This window comes from Macadamia integrifolia, chromosome 2, assembly GCF_013358625.1.
Source record: "Macadamia integrifolia cultivar HAES 741 chromosome 2, SCU_Mint_v3, whole genome shotgun sequence".
Classification (NCBI taxonomy): Eukaryota; Viridiplantae; Streptophyta; class Magnoliopsida; order Proteales; family Proteaceae; genus Macadamia; species Macadamia integrifolia.
Genome location: NC_056558.1, coordinates 34,388,065 through 34,404,560, shown reverse-complemented (window position 1 = coordinate 34,404,560; position 16,496 = coordinate 34,388,065). Strand labels below are relative to the sequence as shown.

Here is a 16,496-nt window from a genome sequence, read left to right as displayed (position 1 = left end):
CACATTCCTTCTTTTGAGCATATTCCGACAAACCCAGAAAAATCCGTCTTCAGGAAGTAGACGAAAGAGGATATATATAAAAATAAAAGGAGAAAGAGGATCCCTCTGACCGACATCCTTTAATGGGAGAAACAACCACACTCCACGCCATTAATGAGCAAAATATACGAAACTGATAAAATATATACAATTCATAACTAAATCAACCCATCGTATGCAAAATCCCAATTTGAGCAAATACTTTTTAATAAATTTCCATTCCAATCTATCATATGCCTTTGCCTTGTGCATATCAAGCTTCAAAGCAGGAAATTTTTTCTGGGAAAATTACATGATTACCCACTTTTGGGTTTCCTTTTACAAAATTACCCACAAAACGTTTTGGTTAACAAAAATACCCAAAATTGGGTTTGGGTTTATAAAACTACCCACCCAAAGTTTCAGTTAACAAAAATACCCAAAATCAGGTTTGGATTTACAAAACTACCCAAAATAGTGAGTCTTCATCTTTCACATATAATCATGTTTTTTTTTTATTACTGAAACTTTGAGTGGGTAGTTTTGTAAACCCAAACTCAATTTTGGGTATTTTTGTTAACTTAAACTTTAAGTGGGTAATTTTGTAAAGGAAAACCTAATTTTGGGTATTTTTGTTAACTGAAACTTTTGGTGGGTAATTTTGTAAAGGGAAACCTATAAGTGGGTAATCAAGTAATTTTCCCATTTTTTCTTGCCTCTCTTTTGATGCTTAATAAAATGAAAGAATTCGTAAGCAATGAAAATATTATATGAAATTAAATGATCAGGGACAAAATTTCGATTGGATAGGAGAGAATACTTTACAAGGCTCCTTTTAGACGATTCGTGATGAACTTAGATATAATTTTCACAGCCACTCCACATAAGCTGATAGGCCTAAAATGCTCCGCAAGCTCCGATGTTGTGATCTTAGGGATGAGGCAGACAAAAATTCTTTTCATATCTTTGTCAAGAACTCTAAAATCAAAGAAATTAGAAATGAACTGAAACAACTCATCTTTGGTAGTACTCCAAAAATGTTCCAAGAATATAGGGGAAAACCCATTAGGTCGAGGAGACTTGAGAGGACCCAATTCCAAAAGGGCACCAGATCTCCTCCAAAGTAAGCAATCCCCTCAATACCTTGAGACACCACAACAACGCTAAAATGACCTAGGAGCTCAGAACACACATCTTCAGATTAGGACCATTCCCCATTAGGTAACTTTAACTTGAGAATCATGTTCTATTGATGAAATTGAACCATGCTCACATGAGGAAATTTTATCTTTAAGCTTTCATCAAGTCTCCGTACATGCACGATAGGAATAAGGGCAATGTAGTAAATTTATTCCTCTAAGGACAAAAAGAGAATTTTTATTGTGGACAAATGCCTAAGGCTAATACAAAAGCCCAATGAAGGATCATTACACCCTAGCTCACACAACAAGAGAGAAAAACCACAACATTCTGCAGTGAGTGCGGCGGTGCGGTGAGCATTGGATGGCTGAGAGCATCCGAGCACGAGCCCTGAGGTCGTCTGAGCCATCCAATGTTCACAGCATCGTCGCACTCACTGCAGAGGATGTTTTCACCAACATTAGAGTATGCTCTTATGGCTGGAGCAAAGCCACTAATATAAAGACTCGTATAACTCCAGATCATAGTTAGTTAAAACACGTTTAAAATGCGTTTGAAATGGTCATATCGATTTTTTTTTTTTTTCGTTTAAGCATAAACTCTCGAATTGAGCCCAAACGAACAACAAAAAACTTGTTTGGCTGAGGTAGCTGTATAGAATGTGTTTAAAATGTGATCACATTCTTTTAAGTTGAAAAAAATAAAATGCAATTTTAAAGTTTGATTTTATAAATTGGTAAAATGATTCCTACAAAACTACATTGCTTTTGTGCCCAAACATAGAGAGGAGAGAAATGATGCATGCGCCCTCTTGAAATCCAAAAATCCAACCCTTGTTGATGCCCTCACATGTTCTGCCATTGACCTTCGCACCGGTTCAAGGGCCGCACACCTTGGTAGTGATCTCCCTCCTTACTAAAATATTGACTCACCAATGATGAGTCACCCAGCCCATACTGTTGCTTAAGCACAACACATTGTCAAAATAATTTGGGAATATTACACGAGGCTCTCGTTGTTGTAAGGTTTGGGAGGGGCAAATGTAGGGGTATAAGTTTGGCCCTGTCGACTAGAATCCGTCCTAAGCCTGAATGGGCCTAAGCTAAGATTCCTGACCTTAAAGGTGAGTTGAGGTTGAAAAGCTCTGACCCTAAGTCAAGGTTGGGCTAGGTCTGGGGTGAGTTTTAGGGGAAATCCGGCCTTGTTTCACCCCTAGGCAAATGTATGGAGCCTTACCCCTTGTTTCCAAGTTTTGAACTTATGACCGCCTACATGTTGCAATAGTACACTTAAATCGTTGACCCACAAGCTCGTCCACTTAAAGAAAAGTCGTATGGTAAACGCAAAATTGGAAAAACAAATAAACATATTTCTACCACTAAAAAAGAAAGGATTTTTTATTTTATTTTATTTCATTTCATTTTTGTGGGATATTAATAAAATAATAGAAACAAGAAGTTTCAATATGAAATCATGCATGGTAGAAGGCCTAGGCTATGTATGTCTTTCCACATCACCTCTCCTAGAGTTATTTAGGCTTAGCCTTGCTATTGTAAGTCTTTTAATCTGATTCATATCACTCATCCTAATTGGAGCATTTGAATTCCGAAGGTCTCCATTGAACATGGCAATTGAACATTTGGTGTAATATTGCTATTGTAAATCTGGGGAAGAGTAGAACGTGTTTTGTTTAACTTGAAGTTCACCTTATGAAAGTGGAGCTCCACAGAATGGAGGACATTCTTAACCCTCTAGTGCAAGATTCCCTTTATGCAGAGTTCTCTGCTGCTCACATAAACTGGGTACAAATAGAAGGTGGTTGCCAAAAGTGGTGATGATATTGCCTTGGTCCCCTTCTTTAGAGTAGATGACTTCATCAAAGCTGGATCAACTAATCTAGCTTTAGCATGAGTCAAGAACAAAGCAACCTGAAGGAAGTGTAATCAAGCAAGGGTCAATGGCTCTCTTGAATAAACACTGTATGCCTTCACAACTCACAAGTACCTATAGATCTTTTTGTGGGGGTCTTGATCTGTTTGGTTCTTGAAGAGATCTCAGAATGATTTTCCATTTAAACTGATATGTGGGAACTTGAATGCAGTGAAGGGACCAAACTTACACTAGCATTAATCATAACAGTGTTTCCCTGCATGAATTAATTCTTAGTCTCTGCACTGAAAAGGTTACATTTCTTCTTGTCTTTATTCCAACAATTTTCCAAGCTCCAAAGCCTGATGGCATTTACTTTTCTGTTTTTTGGTTGCAGTGCTTGGACTCTTACAACAAAGTGGTGTGCTGACATTTCCAGGATATCATTTCAGAATCCAAAGAAAACTTGGACTCTCTCTCTCTCTCTCTCTCTCTCTCTCTCTCTCTCTCTCTCTCTCTCTCTCTCTCTCTCTATATATATATATATATATATATATAGAGATATACGTGTTTCTCAGGGATAAGCTGCACTAAAAGAGTTAGATGGCTGGATTGCAGTGAAGTTGGAGTATGACATTTGTGCTTCTTGAACCTAAAAGTTGGAGGTGCTGAATGCATGGGAGGTCTAATGGAAAGTAGCATATAATATACTAGTAGATGTCATATCCCTCATTCTAAGCTGTGGAGCTTCAACATCAGACTGGAAGCATAATTATCAGCATTCTATCAGTGATTTCACAATGGCTACCTGAAGAGTTTATGACCCTCGCCTCTCAGCAGCATGTGAGCATTTTGATGGGTAAGGTCAATGGAAGGCTGTGTACATTTGCTCCTTTCAGACCCTACAGTAGTAGGAGCCTCGTGCATTGGATTGTTTTTTTAATTCAATGAAAATATTCTTTGATTCTCTATCCGATACCCTTAGAGGTTAGATGGGGTGAACTATAGGGACCGCCCCTCTAAAACCCAGAACAAACCCTTCCCATTACCAATTGGGATGGCTTGGAGATCAATTATTAAATGGGATGGCATGGTTCTGGTACAGTTACCTAACTGGTCCAGAACTGATGGGCTAGAACTAGAATCACTATAACCCATTTAATATGCCTAAATTACTTCTTTAGGATTAATGAATACTTGATAGTTTATCAATCATTTTTGTAATTGTGATTACTAAATAATAATGAGGATTAGGAAATTTATTTGTATACTTTTGGTTTTGGGATTCACCCCCTTGGGACAAGATTTGGTAAGGAGCTGGTCCAATTACTTAGAACCGTTCCATTTGACACAGAGCCGTTCCATTTGACACCCTTACATATGTTACACCATATTCTTCAAGCCAATCCAACCCAATCCAAGAACAATTACTTGGTGATGAGAGCTTCTAGTTCAATGGTAGGCAGCTAGGTACATGTGCTCTTGCGTAAGTTCGAGGAAGATTGGTGGTTCGACCCTCCTATCTCCACTTACTTGAAAGGATCTAGTGCATTAGTGTTAGAATGATTGAAACCCTTCTTGAAATATAATTGTAGTATCTAGGTTAATAATTAGGAATAAGTGTGGCCTAATGGGCCCTTTTGCTGGCGGTCCCCGTGGGTTCTCTAACTGGCCCCTAGTGGGTCCCTATCCGGCCAAATGTGAGTCTTGCACAAGGGAAAAAAAAAACCAACTACCCAAGGCCCACATTCAAACTCACCATTAAATAACAAAAAAGGTTAGGATTTGATTGTCCACATCATTTTTATTGCTTTAGCCTGCCTTACCTGTCTACAGCTATAAGGCAGGATCTCTATAGTGAAGCAGTTCATTGTGGATAATTTGCTCAAGATTGCCTTGATAAAACCTCAAAATGATTAATGGCATTGCTGGCCTTGCTTGAATGAGTGGCACACTTGTAATGGAGCCCATGTAATGGTCACTTCTCTCCTGTATATTTATGTTTGTCTTCTTTCAGATCTCACTGTTTGATCTCTGAAAGGTCTGTGATCATGCTCTGATGGAGACTGATAAGAGAGGTAATATAGATGAGGATTTGGTAGGGATATGCTTTGTTTGTTGTTAATGGAATCATTAATATCAAGCTCATATCTAATACTATGGCCTTATTAGGTTTGACTGCTTAAAGGCTTGTGATTTGGGCCACTACCAAAATGGTTTCTATAATCCCCCAATTAAACTAAATAATTATAAGGCAATAACCTGTCACATTAAAATCTGAATCTCTATGATGATAAGAACCCCTAACAGCCCATGTGGGTGCAATTGTTAAGGGCCCATCACCTTTTGGGTGGGTTGGCAACGCTTACATCAATCATTCATCAAAGAGAGACTAAGTAGAAGAGGACAGCTCATAAGTTGTATGAGAAAACATAGTAAGAGAGGGTCATAAATATATGATTTAGTAGCATCACCTTGGGTTCATAGAGTGGTTTAAATCAAGAAATTAAAATTGAATAGTCTTATTACATTCTAACACTGGCAAGAGAGAGAGAGAGAGAGAGAACTTAAATCATTTTGTGGGGACATCTACTGGGAGGTTTGGTGGGTTGTTTCTAATGAATGCATGGGTGGAACTGGTAGGTTTGTATTTTAAATTACCTTCTGATTTAGCTTCTGGTGAGTGACCTTACTCTTACACAGGCTGAGCATGATCTCAGAGATGTCAGCTAAGTGAGGTCCCAAAGGGTCTCTCTTTCTCTCTCACATACCATCTCAAGCTCTTCTTACTGAGGAAGTAAATTTCAGGCGCAGTGATCTTTGATACATGCAAGCACGATTGGTATTATGGCTGATCTTCAGACAGAGACCCTTGCAAAGGTAGTCAACTTACGCACGTCCCTGCACTCAATTGCCCTCATTTCAGGTCAAGTGGGCTTAGAGCCTAACAGAATCAAGGCCAAAGAACCTTTATTAAAAACCAATATCCAATGGCCTGTGATTGTCTCATATGCTACATGCCTCTCTCTATCACCTTACAATCTTGAACGTGGTAAGCACAACCATTTGAAGGAAAAAAAAAAAAAGGGATATGAGAGTGAGGAAATGGTCCTAAAAGGTTTTTGAACTAATATACAATGTTCAAATGGCATGAAGAGCATCTCTATGGCAGAAGATGATACCTAATGAACTGAGTTTTGGTGAAAAGGACTTTACGGACTGATTTGGTGAAAATAGGGCTTTCCATGGAGATTTTGGATTGAAAGCATTGGATAGGACTAAAGATCCTTATCTAATTCTTTATTTTAGAGGTAATTTATTTAATAAATGTACTTTGGAAAGAAGAACACTGTCAGTCTAGCGTTTCTCAAACCCAAACATAGCTGGCCGTGAAAAGACCCAGCTGCCTACATGTGTGTTGGGTATTTTCATGTCGACTGACTGGCTCCCTCTCCATGTGTTTAATATTCCAAAAGTGGTGCCCTTGGGTTCCAAAGGTGTCATATGAGACTCTAAAGTAATGAATCCTAAAATTGTCAAGATGATTTTCATGCATTTCCTAATTCAAATAGTGGATGAGCAACACTGCCCCCAAGGTTTAAAAACCTGGAATTGGAGATGGGATCGGTTTTAATTGATTCCGATTCAAATCGGATTAGAATCTGCTGAAACCCTAGAGTTTTTTTTTTTTTTGGGTGGGGGGAGTGGGGGTGTAGGGAAAATTTAGAATAGCATAGAATATGGTATTCTATGTAAAGAAGGTATTTTTAGAGTTTTTTGAATAAAAAACTTGTGGACTTCTTTGTTGCATTAATTTTTAGGGCTTGCGTGTGTCTATATTGAGAAGCTTTCCCTGTATGATATTAAGTGTATTTGCAAGTACTGAGCATGCTCTGATTGTTGGAAAGTTTGGTATCTATCAGTTAACTGCATCTCTATGAGCACATGACCCCATAACAACCCTATGAGATTTGGGTTCTTAGAATGGTGTGGTAAGGATAGATCCTATAAAGGTTTGGTAGACAGCCACAAACACAACATACGAGGGATCTTCCCAGCTTCACACGATCTCATGTGCTTAAGATCGGCAAGAATAAATTAATTAGCTTAGAGTAGATTATCTCTTAACCCTAATTGATCCAATCAGGTCATCAGTGTTGGGGAATTGGGATGAAAGTGTTGTTGGATTCCAAGTTCCAATACAAGTAAACAACTTCTTATTGGATCAGAGAAATTGGTACTGGCAATTTGGCATTCCCTAATCCCTACCAAGTATAAACATCCAGAGGTAAGATCCATTTTTTTTTTTTAATCTGGTGGAGGAGGTAGTAAGAAGGAAACTTAAAGATAAGGGTAAGTTACAACGCCATCCCTTGGAGAATGCCAATATTATAGGAACACCCCATATCTTTCACCAAATTAGACTCAGACCCCCTACCGTTAGTCAGTGTTAAGTGATGCTATAAAATGACACTTTAAACCTTATGAATAAAACACCCTTATCTTATTATACCAAAAATACCCCTTTATTCACCTAATCTCTTTTATCACTCTCTCCTTCATTTGTTCTCCCCTTACCTATTTCGATTTGGGGAAGAAGTCGTCGCCACTGAATGGGGCAATCCTTATATGGGAACCTGATTGACGGGAATGGATTGCCTACCACACTTGGTTCTTCAGGCCGAACTCACATTTTGTGTTTCATGACGCGGGAGGAGTGATGCCTGCCACTCTCTCTTCTTTCTTTCCATTATTGATTATTTTATTAATTCCCATGTATGCTTCATGCGATCATGGCTCATCCCCACTGCTATTAAAAGGTAGAGAGCGGCTCTCCCTTATCCATGACAAGCACATACTCACTTTTCCATCAAAACCGCCATTACCCATCTCTCTCTCTCTCTCTCTCTCTCTCTCTCAAATTAGAGAACAAAGAAGCCATTTCCTGTTGATATCCTAAAGACAGGGAAAGTTGTAATAGATACTCACCAGACATTGTTAAGGATTTCTTCTTAGTTTCTTTCCCCAAACCAATCGGCTTTACATTTGCAATCTCTGTTTGTAAATCTGGAAAAAATGGTTTCTTTGGTTTCTCGTACGAGAAGACACTTGCAGCTATAGAGATGGGCATCGGCTTGTCGTTGGGTACGGATTGTTTCTTCCCCTTTGTGGGTTCTTAATTTCTTGATTGTATTTGAAGGGAATGAGAAATTTAGAAATGGGTTTCTTGAGTTTGGCCGATTCCAGATTTTTGTAAATTCTCTCGCCCTAAACTTCCCATAAGGATCGCAATTTTTCCTAATTTTGGTGGGCAGCTCCATTTTCTACAGATGCATACCTTACAGATACAAGCTCTGCCTGAATGATTCGACTCAGGATTACTCCAAGTAAGTAGCCAATTATGACACAGATCTGAAATTTTGGAGTTGGAGAAGCTAAATTTAATTTTATTTTGTCTCATCTTTCTGAAATTTCTGATGGGTTTGAACATTTCAGGGAATGGGGGTTCGAGAAGCTACTGTTCCGAGACTAGCACAAGAATCAGGAGAGACAACAAGTACGCAATTCAGGCTAAGAATGCTTACGCGATGGATGTACATATGTCGAAGAATCTGATCGGAAAAATACTTCACAAGACGCAGACAAAGATTCGATACTACCATTACGGTTGAGTACGAACCTTTGGTGTTCTCTCCATGTAACTCCAAGAAAAGTTAATTAAGATAATTTTGAGGATTAAAACTAATTGGGGTAATTTCGATACTCCTTTATTTTTAAGGGCAAAATGGTATTTAGAAGAAAAACGAACTACTGATGTCAGCGTTTTTGGTATATTCTATGACACTGACTGACGGCAGGGAGTCTGAGTCTAATTTGGTGAAAGAGGAGGTGTTCCTATAATACTGGCATTCTCCAAGGGGTGGCGATACAAATTACCCTAAAGATAATGTTGTCTAGAATTGCTTAATAGTTTATACCATTAAGCAATTAATAATAGTATCAGCTTTTGCCCTTGATCTAAAGTTATTAATACATCACATATGGTTCAAGAGAGAGAGAAGGGGGGCATGGTCCATCAACCTTTACAGTAGTGGGATGACCCTCTTGTCCTGCAGTTAAGCGGCAGCCGTTGATGACTTAATTTAAGGATAAGACACTCTACTTTTATAGTTTTATGTCATCCAGCTACCAACGCCACCGAAATGAAAGGAAAAAGAAAGTTTTTGTTATGTTTATTTAAGGGGAAGACTGATAGCTCAAATAGTAAGCACAAATGAAGACCATTTCTCATCATCTTAATGTGGTGTGTGGATGAAAACGTGGGCTCCTCAAACGATGTGGTTGCTCAGAATTAAGAACATAAAAGATTAGTGGGAAGGGAATAAAAGAAAAAAAAAAAATATTCAGGAGAGGGTTTTAGGGGTTGACCATCTCCTTTAACTAAAGAAAAGAGAAACACAGAAAAGAAAATTTGATCAGATTATCTCATGTGGACTGGAAGGGAAAGTGTGAAAATCAGGATCCAGGAAAGCTCCCGTGTGCTTAGATTTCAATTTCAAATCCTGCACAATCAAGAAAGTGAAAAAAGGAAAGTGAATGGAGACTGAGGGAGGATTGAAGGAAGATCAAAGTATAGGTCCCACCAAAATCTGTTGGAGACTCAGTACCGCCAGACCATGGAAGACAAATTGATTCAGGATCAGCTGCCTCTGCTCTTAACTTTTTAAGATTGGGAGTGTAGGGACCCTACTTTTTCTCAACACAGGATCCCTTAAATCTCAAGTTTCCTTTCTTCAGAAGCAGGGGTTCACAGTTCATGATCCTCTCCTTTCCAGTCAGCCATTACAGAAGGAAGGGGAGGGGGGGGTTAGTGATGTTCTTTCAGCAAGAAATTTAAAGGGAATCAAAATATTAATAAAATCCACAGGAATTCATAATTGATGGAGGATCAGTTTCTTTCAATTTCTCATCTTTAGAACCCAAAAGTTTGAAGAAGTATTGAAGATATAATGGTTTGAAAATGAATATCAGTAACTGATAATATTCATCATAACTATAAAATGGAAAATTAGAAGTAATGAAAGTATGACAAGGAACAACAGAAAAAAAACGGATAATAATGAAAAAAACCCACAAAGTAGCAGCAGCAGCAGGAAGAACAGAGGTGCCACTGCCTTTCAGACCCTGCCTAACAATTTTTATGAATCTCAACCCTATACATACACATTTCGCTGAAATCTAATTCTCTTTCTACCAATTTATTCACAACTCAAATATCCATAACAATTCAAACAAATATGGCGAGAATTTCTCCTTTGGTCCCCCCTGTCTATTTCTCTCCTCTTCTCTTAATCTCTATCTCTTCTTCCTCCACAAATGTAATTTCTCCAATATAGAGCACCACATATTGCTCGAACCCAAACCCATCGATGATTGCAGGAATTCTATTCTGCATTCTTCCTCCGGCGACGAGGCTCGCTCAGACAGCAATAGCGGACAGAGAAGTAAAAGCAGGGGAAGAAGAATCTAGCAACAGCCAAGATGACTGAAACGTCGCTTCTCTTTTTCTTTCTTCTAAGGTGGGAATGTAGGAAGAAAATTCTCAAAAGAATCAATAGTGAGGTGGTGGTGGAGAATTGTAAATTGGCGCTGCTGGTGGTGGTGATGGAGATGGAGGTGGCAAGTAGTGGATTGGAGACGGTGAGGGTGGTGGTGGTGGTGGCTCATCTTCTTCACATGGTGGTGGTGGGGGCGGTTCTATGCATGGGGGTGGGGGTGGGGGCTCTATACATGGAGGTGGTGGTGGTTCTATGCATGGAGGTGGCGGTGGAGGTGAATTGGGTGGTGGAGGTGGAGGCGAATTGGGTGGGGGAGGTGGGGAATAGTAAACGGGAGGAGGCGGCGAATGTGGAGGAGGTGGAGGTGGTGAAGGGGGAGGAGGTGGCGAATGTGGCGGAGGAGGTGGTGAAGGGGGAGGAGGTGGCGATGGAGGTGGTGGTGGCGGCGAAGGTGGAGGTGGTGGCGGTGAATGTGGTGGAGGTGGTGAAGGGGGAGGAGGTGGCGAATGTGGCGGAGTGGAGGTGAAGGGGGAGGAGGGGAGAATGTGGCGGAGGTGGAGGTGAAGGGGGAGGAGGGGGAGAATGTGGCGGAGGTGGTGGCGAATGGGGTGGAGGTGGAGGTGGAGGCGGCGGAGACCGAACACAAGGCGGGGGTGGAGATCGAGCACAGTAAACTGGAGGTGGCGGTGCTGACCGAACACAATATGGTGGAGACGGTTGAGGTACTGAAGGGGATGGTGGCGGTGGAGATGGAGGTGGAGGGGATGGTGGTGGCGGAGACGGAGGAGGTGGTGATGGGGAAGGTGGTGGAGGGGATGGAGGTGGCGGAGACGGAGGCGGTGGTGATGGGGAAGGTGGTGGAGGGGATGGTGGTGGCGGGGATGGGGGTGGTGGTGATGGAGAAGGTGGTGGAAGGGATGGCGGTGGTGGCGAGGGCGGCGGAGGCGAAGGGGGCGGCGGAGAGAAGATTGGTGGTGGTGGTGAGAAGACAGGCGGCGGCGGTGGTGGAGGTGGTGGAGAAGGCGATGGAGGCGTGAATACTGGAGGAGGTGGTGAGAAAACCGGCGGCGATGGCACATGCACGGGAGGTGAAGGTGGAGGCGGAGGTGGCAGAGAAGGTACAAAAGGAGCACATCTGAAAGCACTACAATGCACAGGACGAGACGAGAAGAACTTACATTGCGCGGCTGACCTCTGGTCCGGCCTCGCTGGCAGGCAATTCTTCCGATCATCAAACGCAGCAAGTCTCAGGCAAGATGGAGGCTCGCCCGTGAAGAAGTTGTAAGAGTAGGTGAAGTTCTGCAGATGCGGAAGCGAACAGATACTCCCAGGAATCGTACCCGAGAACATGTTATGTGCCACATCCAGCTGCTCCAAGCTCACCATCTTCCCAATTGTATCAGGTAATGGTCCCATTAGCTTATTGAAGCTCACATCAAACACAGTCAAATTCGTCAAAAACCCGATCTCCGAAGGCAAACACGACTGTAAGCCATTATTCAACAAGATAATCTCATTCAAGTTCGTCATATTGCCCAAGCTCGAAGGAACACATCCATGGAACTTATTATTTGCAAGAACAATCACAGAAACCGGAGAGTTACCAAAATTATCCGGCAGATTGAAGTGGAACCGATTGTCATTAATAAAAATGGCGTCAAGATCCTTGTCGAAGAGCTCCTTAGGAACAGTGCCTTCAAACTCATTGAATCTCAGATCGAGATACTTGAGCGAGGGCAATTTGAGAACTACCTGAGGGAACTTGCCAGCGAAGCGATTGTTACTGAGATCCAGCTCGTACAGAAGCTTGAGGTGGATAAACTTGTGAGGCACTGTGCCGCAGAAACGATTCGAGTTGATATGAAACAACGCAAGATCGGTTAGCAACCCTAGCTCCTCAGGAAGGTAACCGGCAATGTCCCCGTGGTTGAGATCAATGCCGGCAACAGTTCGGATCCGTCGATTATCGAGAGCTTTTGCACAGTAGACGCCAGTGTAGTTGCAGACATCAGATCCGACCCAGTTACCAGTCAGATTGAGAGGATCGGAAAGGATAGCTTCCTTCCAAGCTTGTAAAGCAATGTAGGCATTCTTAAGCCTGGAGTTCTCGAAGACAAGAGAAGGATCGACAGTGACATTCTCTCCTCTATCACCGAACTCATCTCTGTAGTACAAAAGCTGCCGCTGCCTGATGTACATGGCTTCAGCGTCAGTGAGTCCGCCATTGCTAGAAATAAAGCCATCTCCACCTTCTTTAGCTGAAGAAGAAAGAGGAGAAGCAAATAACAAGAAGAAGAATAGAAGGAAATCCAGATGCAGATTCAAGTAGAGGTAGAGGAAGCTCTTCTTCTTCATCTCACACTGAACATTTGATGCTTTCTTCCTTTGTCTTCTTCTCTTTTTCAGCTCCTCTCCTCTTTGTTTTTTTCTTTTTTTTCTTCTCAGATTACAAATGCCAAGAAAGAAATGTAATCAGGGAAGGAAGGAAAAGAGAGAGTGAGAGACTGGTGTGCAGAGATGCGAGAAGAGAGAGGGTATTTTCAAGAGAGAGAAATGAGAGATTTTGGAATGTGTGAGATAAACATCAAGGACAGCTAAATCACAGCTCAAAGCCCACCGGATTCTTCTTCTTCCCTCTTCACCTCTTATTATCTATCAACGACTTCCTTTTTCAATTTTCCTTTTCTTCTCTCTCTCTCTAGCAAGGCTGACTTTATTCCATTTCCCACCCAACCCCACACGTTTAAAGTTTAGAATTCCAAAAATAAATAAAAAGCCTTTAAAAAATTGGTCGGCGGTTGCCGCGGGAGCTCCGGCGGGTGGATGCCGGCGACGAGATTCGGTTGATCTCGCGATATTTTGAGGAGGTTTTAACGGTAGAGTTAGTTTGTTTTTGTATTTGTACAGGTGTTGTGTTCTGCTCACACGACTTTGAAAGTGAGTGCGGTGCCACTAACTAGACCTCGATTTTACCGAACTACCCTTATTCAAATTTCTATTTGTGGGTATTTCTTACTATTCAGCTTTATAATCGGCGGAAATTCCTCCGAGATTTCCTGTAAAGGGTAATTTGGTAATTATGGACTCAACGGAATAAGTGGACAGGTTTAGGTGTTTGAACGGATAATGAGGGTTACTGCTACTACTAGTTCTTTGGTTTCACGTCCGGAGACTGGACAATCATTTTCTATCAGTAGTCGGAGTAGGCCACACGTATGGTGGTGGTGCGACTATATGCATGGACATGCATGAGATGGGTATATCACTATATCCAGATGATGATGATGTTGCCGATGTCTGCAACTGAATAAGAATAAAGAGAGAGCTGAGCTGGGTCCCGCGTCTCGCTCTTTCTCTCTCCTCCCATTTGTATCATTCATATCATAGGGAACATGTGAGTGGGCCCACGTGTCACGTCTTGCACGGCTGGATCGTCGGCGCCGAGGGGCTTTTGTGATACACCGCGTCCCCGTGACCTAACGAATCCCAGCCACGTCACCACGCCAAAGGGGGGTAATTTAGTAATTTGGAGAAAACCTAAACGCGTTTCTTGCTGGACATTGCAATACCACGGTACTTTGGGCGCCTGGGCCTGATGGTGCTCACGGGTGGACTAAAATAGCCCTGGAGCCTTCGCAGGCTTTTGTCATTTCAGTCCAGGGACCTCGAGGGTATTGTCGGTAATAGACGACAGCGACGCTGACTAGGATGTGCGTTTTGTGGCGTCCAACTGTAATGTCAGCTGGATTTGACATATATAATTGGACATATGTATTAGGAATTTACCACGTCAGCCAGATAAATATACAGCCGGATTTAACATATATAATTCTGATATTTTAAAAAGCAAAAAATACAGTTGGCAAGGCAGCTGTGATACGTCATTGAGTTACACGTGGCGTTGATCTAGAGCCACCCATGTTCAAAGTTCCCGCGTTTTTCTCAGCTTGAGGTAGACAGTAGACTAAGAATCACTCTCTCTCTCTAGCTAGGAGACAAGAAAGGAAAGGTGCGGGGCCCACGTGGATGGAGAAAAGGAGTGAGCGAGCCAAGGCCAGGCATAGTTGCCAAGTTGACCGGTTACGTGGAAACTGTTGAAACACGCTCTGGCCTTTTTTGACCTCCACGTTTCAGTTTCAGCTTAAAGCCGGTCTCTCTCTCCCTCTCAAATGGAGCAAGGGATTAATGGAAAGGTTGGTTGGATTAGATCCTTTCCAGCCGGGCTCTCTCCGGTTTTGTGTCTGGCCGGTTCTTCTTCAATCACCTCTCCGGTTGGATTAGATTCTTTTCAGTCGGTTTCTTTTGTTCTTCTTCAATCACCCCTCTGGTTGGATTAGATCCTTTCCAGCTGGGGTCTCTCCTGTCTTTTGTCTCTCTCTTGTTGGATTAGATCTTTTCCAGCCGGCGTTTCTTCTGTTCTTCTTCAACCATCCCTCTGGTTGGATTAGATCCTTTTCAGCCGGGGTCTCTCTTGGTTTTGTGTCTGATTGGTTCTTCTTCAACCACCCCTCTGATTGGAGAGGATTTAAATCTAAAATGGTAATAAAAAAAATTTATTATTACTTAATTCAGAAGATTACCAAACACCCATAAATCAATACCTAAAAACTTATGGTGTCAGGATTAGTGTGTATTAGTCTGAATCTAATACTGAATCAAAACATTGTTCTTTCTAAGGAAGAGGGTTCACTGAAAGATAATGTGGTCTCTGCGGCATCAAAGGGGACAAGATATTTGCCTTTCTTGAGAGGTAGGGTGGTTATTTTGCCCCATTTTGTGTCTAATGCAGGCCATGCTATCACTTAAACTTCTTTTTCCCTTTTTTTTTTTTTAATTAAAACATCTACATCCGTACTCGATCATAATAACAATATTGGCTGATATGGTTGATCGGGTAAATGATTTCTAAAACCCTGGTGCCCAGCTCTCAATCCAAATTTTCCATTAAAGTTCCCCAAAAATAAGATTTATAATTGAAATGATCAAAATGCACCTACCACTGGTCAATATAGAAATCTTATTAATATGATTAGTCTTGCAAAACATAAAATCCTATTGCATAGGTTTTGTAATATCAATAATTGAAAGTGTAATGCTAGTGGGCACATAAAATTCATTGTATAAGTAAGGATACACAAAATAAAATACTAAGATGGTTTTCTTGTGTAAGAACCATATCATCATAATTCATCCAAATCACATTTGCTGATTATTATTTTTGCTTATCAGTTACCAATAAAAATAAATAAAAAAATAAAAAAATAAAAATAATAAAAATAATAAAAATAAAATAAAAACGGTGCCATGAACAAAGAAGTCAAATATCAACATGATGCACCACCACTTTCATTCTTTCCCACAAATTGTGATGAAACTTGAAACTTAACCCTTACTTCAATTCTTCTATTTAATAAATTATTAATAATAATATTCTAATTTATAAGGAAAAAATATAAAATCTTATAGTAGATTCATAAAAATATAATATAAATAACATAGGAGAAAGAATAGAATGCTATCCGTCGTATTCTCCATGTCCAGACACATTCCCTGTTTTCAGAGGCTATGAAAATTACACCCCTACCCCCTTGAAAACAAAAGGATATATCTGAGTGTGGAGAATGCAGAAGGGTAGTGTTCCTCTTTCCTAATAATATATGATGTTTTGTCCATTTTTTCCTATGAAAGGGATAACAATGGAGATTACCTTATTTAAAAATTTAACATCTTGGATATGTGATGAAAAACAAAATGTTGGGTCTGGACTCTCGAGTCTGGACAATAAAAAAATAATAATGAAAGGAGGGTAAGTAATGAGTCCCCACCACATTAATGACCTAGTAAGTAATGAACTAACTATGGATGCTAAAACTCCCCCCACCCCCAAAAAAAAAAAAAAAAAAAAAAAAA

General features: G+C 40.9%; 1 protein-coding gene and 1 long non-coding RNA gene across 2 annotated transcripts; one reads left to right on the top strand and one right to left on the bottom strand.

The window, feature by feature from the left end:
• Positions 1-7,665: 7,665 nt before the first annotated feature.
• On the top strand, positions 7,666-8,769 carry LOC122068494. The gene is made up of 2 exons (XR_006137128.1): positions 7,666-8,414; positions 8,524-8,769. It is a non-coding gene; the product is annotated as an uncharacterized LOC122068494 (long non-coding RNA).
• A 1,272-nt stretch (positions 8,770-10,041) lies between these two features.
• LOC122068486 (leucine-rich repeat extensin-like protein 4) lies at positions 10,042-13,284 on the bottom strand. The gene is given in 3 exon segments (XM_042632366.1): positions 10,042-11,103; positions 11,106-11,129; positions 11,132-13,284. Coding segments are annotated over 3 exon segments (2,298 nt in total). The 5' UTR covers positions 12,942-13,284; the 3' UTR covers positions 10,042-10,639.
• Positions 13,285-16,496: the final 3,212 nt, after the last annotated feature.